Source organism: Sinocyclocheilus grahami, unplaced genomic scaffold, assembly GCF_001515645.1.
Source record: "Sinocyclocheilus grahami isolate Dianchi unplaced genomic scaffold, SAMN03320097.WGS_v1.1 scaffold190.1, whole genome shotgun sequence".
Classification (NCBI taxonomy): domain Eukaryota; kingdom Metazoa; phylum Chordata; class Actinopteri; order Cypriniformes; family Cyprinidae; genus Sinocyclocheilus; species Sinocyclocheilus grahami.
The window spans coordinates 118,713-123,560 of NW_015505369.1; the positions used below are offsets into that span (position 1 = coordinate 118,713).

Consider the following 4,848-nt stretch of genomic DNA (forward strand, 5'->3'; position numbering starts at 1 on the left):
TAAATCGTGCACACGATTTATAAATCGATGGAACAAAATAGTAAATTATGCACATGATTTATAAATCGAGGGAACGAACTAGTAAATTATGCACATGATTTATAAATCAAGGGAACGAAATAGTAAATCGTGCACACGATTTATAAATCGAGGGAACAAAATAGTAAATTGTGCACATGATTTATAAATTGACGGAACAAAATACTAAATCGTGCTCACAATTTATAAATCGAGGGAACAAAATACTAAATCGTGCTCACAATTTATAAATCGAGGGAACAAAATACTAAATCGTGCTCACAATTTATAAATCGAGGGAACAAAATACTAAATCATGTGAACAAATTATAAATCGTGCTCACAATTTATAAATCGAGGGAACAAAATACTAAATCGTGTGAACAAATTATAAATCGTGCTCACAATTTATAAATCGACGGAACAAAATACTAAATCGTGCACACGTTTTAGTACATCGAGGGAACAAAATACTAAATCGTGTGAACAAATTATAAATCGTGCTCACAATTTATAAATCGACGGAACAAAATACTAAATCGTGCGCACAATTTATAAATTGAGTGAACGAAATAGTAAATTGTGCACATGATTTATAAATCGAGTGAACGAAATAATAAATTGTGCACATGATTTATAAATCGAGGGAACAAAATAGTAAATTGTGCACATGATTTATAAATCGAGTGAACGAAACAGTAAATTGTGCACATGAATGAACTAGTAAATTGTGCACATGATTTATAAATCGTGGGAACGAAATAGTAAATCGTGCACATGATTTATAAATCGAGGGAACGAAATAGTAAATCGTGCACACGATTTAGCCTACTATTTTTTCCTGCATGCTATGTGCGGGGCTCCGTACAAAATTGCTAAAACTTTAACCGAAATTAAAATGAAAACAGATAAAATATATACATAAAAACTCATTCAAAATATTAATATTTTGTACAAGGCAAAAATTATTTTTGCTGGGTGAATTCACATAAACTGCACCACTTTTTCCACTCATCTCACTTGCTCGAAGTGGCCCAGTTTAACTGGATTCACTCACTAATGTGAAAATTAGATTTTATAGACAAGTGAAATGTCATATATTTCTATGCAAATGATTTAAATATGTTTAGCAAAATTACAAAAATGTTTTAGCTATTATTTAGCCATGTTCTTTAAAAAAGATAGATAGATATATAGATAGATAGATAGATAGATAGATAGATAGATAGATAGATTGTGTCAGCAACCGTATAAACACCTGTATTTTTGGACCGTGGAAGGAAATCAGGCTATAATAAATAGCACACATACTTCATCAAAAGTGACCTCCTCCAGATCCCAGTTGTTGATGTTGAAGAGCAGCACCACTCGGCCGTACTTGTCTCTGGTGGAGAGGATTCGTGGGTATCCGGCTTCAATGGCACTGCGCACAGCCTCTGCAGTTAAATTCTCAAACAACTCTGGATAGTCTCGCCTAAAACGCACATAACCTGTCAAAGAGGGAGAAAATCAATTCATGATTTGTACAATGTAATTGAAAGTGTGCTCATTTATGGCATTGTAAGTGAATTCCCATTAAGTCCTCAAGAGGTTCAGAAGACATCTCAACAATGTCTCAAATAAAAACTCATTCAAAATATTAATATTTTGTACAAGGCAAAAATTATTTTTGCTGGGTGAATTCACATAAACTGCACCACTTTTTCCACTCATCTCACTTGCTCGAAGTGGCCCAGTTTAACTGGATTCACTCACTAATGTGAAAATTAGATTTTATAGACAAGTGAAATGTCATATATTTCTATGCAAATGATTTAAATATGTTTAGTAAAATTACAAAAATGTTTTAGCTATTATTTAGCCATGTTCTTTAAAAAAGATAGATAGATAGATAGATAGATAGATAGATAGATAGATAGATAGATAGATAGATAGATTGTGTCAGCAACCGTATAAACACCTGTATTTTTGGACCGTGGAAGGAAATCAGGCTATAATAAATAGCACACATACTTCATCAAAAGTGACCTCCTCCAGATCCCAGTTGTTGATGTTGAAGAGCAGCACCACTCGGCCGTACTTGTCTCTGGTGGAGAGGATTCGTGGGTATCCGGCTTCAATGGCACTGCGCACAGCCTCTGCAGTTAAATTCTCAAACAACTCTGGATAGTCTCGCCTAAAACGCACATAACCTGTCAAAGAGGGAGAAAATCAATTCATGATTTGTACAATGTAATTGAAAGTGTGCTCATTTATGGCATTGTAAGTGAATTCCCATTAAGTCCTCAAGAGGTTCAGAAGACATCTCAACAATGTCTCAAACCTTTCTCACATTTGCCAAGATATCGAGGTCTGCAATCTACAGTCATCATATTCTTCAAAGACCAGGCGATCTGTTGTTCATTTTACAGCTCTAATACTCTTACGACAATAATTGTTGATTTATATGTAGTGTTTACTTTAACCTTGTAAAGCCTGGCATAATAGTCAGAAATAATACTCTAAAAATGTTTTACATTTTTTTATCTATTGACAAAATATGAAAGAAAATCAAAAAATATTGATAAAAAAATCCTTATGTCTTTTTTGAGTATCATACTTGGTAAATCAGGCTTTTATAGTGTGATATAGTGAGAATATGGAGTTAAAACTGAGCACAAATACACAATTTGGTGTAGTTGCTGATTTTTATATGGCCAAAAAGTAAGATGAAATTCTGATAGCCTGTAATGCAAAATCAATGAGAATTTTTTTTTATAACAGTATAGTAGACTACTTACACAAAATGCATATAAATATCAGATATCACTCTATATGTCCCAAAAATATATAATGCTTAGGTTTCTGATCAAAGTTAGTTTTTATTGTGGGACAAAACATACAATGATGATTGAGAGATTAACAAATAAATGCTCCTCAAAAGCCTGATGTATCATATTTGATACATTTTAATATGAATTGTTCTAAAAAAAAAAAAAGATGTATATGTATAATGAAGTACACCTAAGTCGCTTCAGTCTAGTAAGTGTTCATTTTAAAATATTACTACCAACAAAAAAGTTATTCTCACGTTTACTTTATACAAATCAGTAAAGATTTCACAGCAAGACACATGATCCGTGATTTTTTAGAGTGACGCTAAAAGGCCCTGTACTTGCTAGAAACGATCAATCAGACGACAGTAGGCATGTAGTAGATTGTGTACTACAGGTTTTTCAGCAAAGTTATGTATTTATCAAATATGATAAAGCAGGCTTTATAGGGTTAATTTATGTCTATTTTGTATAATAAATTTCAGGAGCTATGAAAGAGCAATCTTTGTTTGTTGCCATTTTATATGGGAATAATATCAATTCATTTTCTTGTCATTCTATCTTAGTGTGTTTTGCTTTTTTTTGCAGTATTTTGTCCTGGTTCTCATGCATTGAAAGGTTCAGTCGTGTGTGAGCGAGTGTGTTTGACATGTTTCTGTGGGCCGTGCATGTGTATTAAAAATGTCAGTTTTGTGTGAAATACACAGAACATCAAAGCTCAGCCTGTCTGCCTGTTCTCACAGAAAGAGAACCTGCCCTATTTCTGCACAAAGGCTCTCTTTGAAAGTTTCAAGAAAAGCCAAATTAAAGCAGAGAATTTCTCCCTGTCCCAGAGCCTGAGGATGCAAAGATGAAGACAAAAGCATGTTCAGACAGCCACAATGACACAGCCTAGCGGGAAAACAATGGGGCTGTGTCTTTTCGCAAACTTGTAAATGCATTTAATAAAACGCTTTACCTTTCATAAGCTCGTGTGCTCTGGTCACGTCAAACTTTCGGGCACGTATGAATCTCAGAAGAAGGGAATCTGGTTGGTTCTCAAATTTTTCTTGCACAGCTTTAGCAATATTGTCCCCTTCGCTTGCCTTTTCTTGTATCATGGCCCTCAATTCCTTTATGGAAGACACTTTCCTCTCCTCCGTTTCATTCAGTTCATCTTTAGCCTTTGAGATGGGAAGATGAATGCACATAAATGTGTGACTAAAATATATGTTATAGGCTTTCTAGCAGGGTATAATATTGTGATACCTTCTGTTTTGTGTGATCCGGTAGTTTCTTGCAGGGTCCGTAAACTGGACCGTGGTCCTTAATGCTCAGATGTTCGAGTTTAGTGCGTAACGCCTGCTCCTCCTCAGACACCATACGAAATGTTCCGGTCTAATGGGATGAAAATGAAAAGAAAGGCTTATATTATGTGCCATGCTTGACAGAATCACAGACAAGAGGGTTTAAAGAAAGCTAATCCCGTGTCCAACTCTCAGTAAACCAGTGACTATTTAATAATCCCCATCACATGACCTACTGAAACACCTTGAGAAACAAGAGATTAGTTCATCCCATCGACTGCATTTAACAATAGAGGTTATTATGGAAGCTGAAAGAGTAGTTACTTACAGCAGCCATGATGCTGAGATCCTCCAGTGGCTGAACGGAACTGAAAACAAATGTCATATTTCACTGTACATCTCTAGATTTAATGATAACGCTGGTTTAAATGGTATATTTGAGAGTTAAATAAAGTATAAGTTTACAACTTTTGCATGTAGATTCTTTTCCTTGTAAAAATAAAACCAAATATTAATGTAAGAAAGGTCATTTTTAGGATTAATTCTCTAAAATGAATCCTGTTTCTCAAGGCTTTTCTAGTCTTTGCTGCAACAATCTTCACTTTATTTATTAAGATTACTTATTGTTCAACATGCATAATTTTGTTACTTTTTAAAAATTGATCTTAAATAATTTAATTAAAATTTGTCTAAAATAGACAGACAGATAGATAGATAGATAGACAGACAGA

The 4,848-nt window shown here is 34.1% G+C and overlaps 1 protein-coding gene across 1 annotated transcript in view; it reads right to left on the reverse strand.

The window, feature by feature from the left end:
* The window catches only part of LOC107594728 (retinaldehyde-binding protein 1-like), a 12,708-nt gene that overhangs the window by 7,135 nt on the left and 725 nt on the right, over positions 1-4,848 (reverse strand). Inside the window, exons 2-5 of the mRNA XM_016284890.1 lie at positions 4,446-4,485; positions 4,080-4,208; positions 3,790-3,994; positions 2,032-2,210 (exon numbers count right to left, since the gene is read on the reverse strand). Of these exons, the coding sequence (XP_016140376.1) occupies positions 2,032-2,210; positions 3,790-3,994; positions 4,080-4,208; positions 4,446-4,454 (522 nt within the window). The 5' untranslated portion in view covers positions 4,455-4,485. The remainder of the gene's footprint in view (positions 1-2,031; positions 2,211-3,789; positions 3,995-4,079; positions 4,209-4,445; positions 4,486-4,848) is intronic.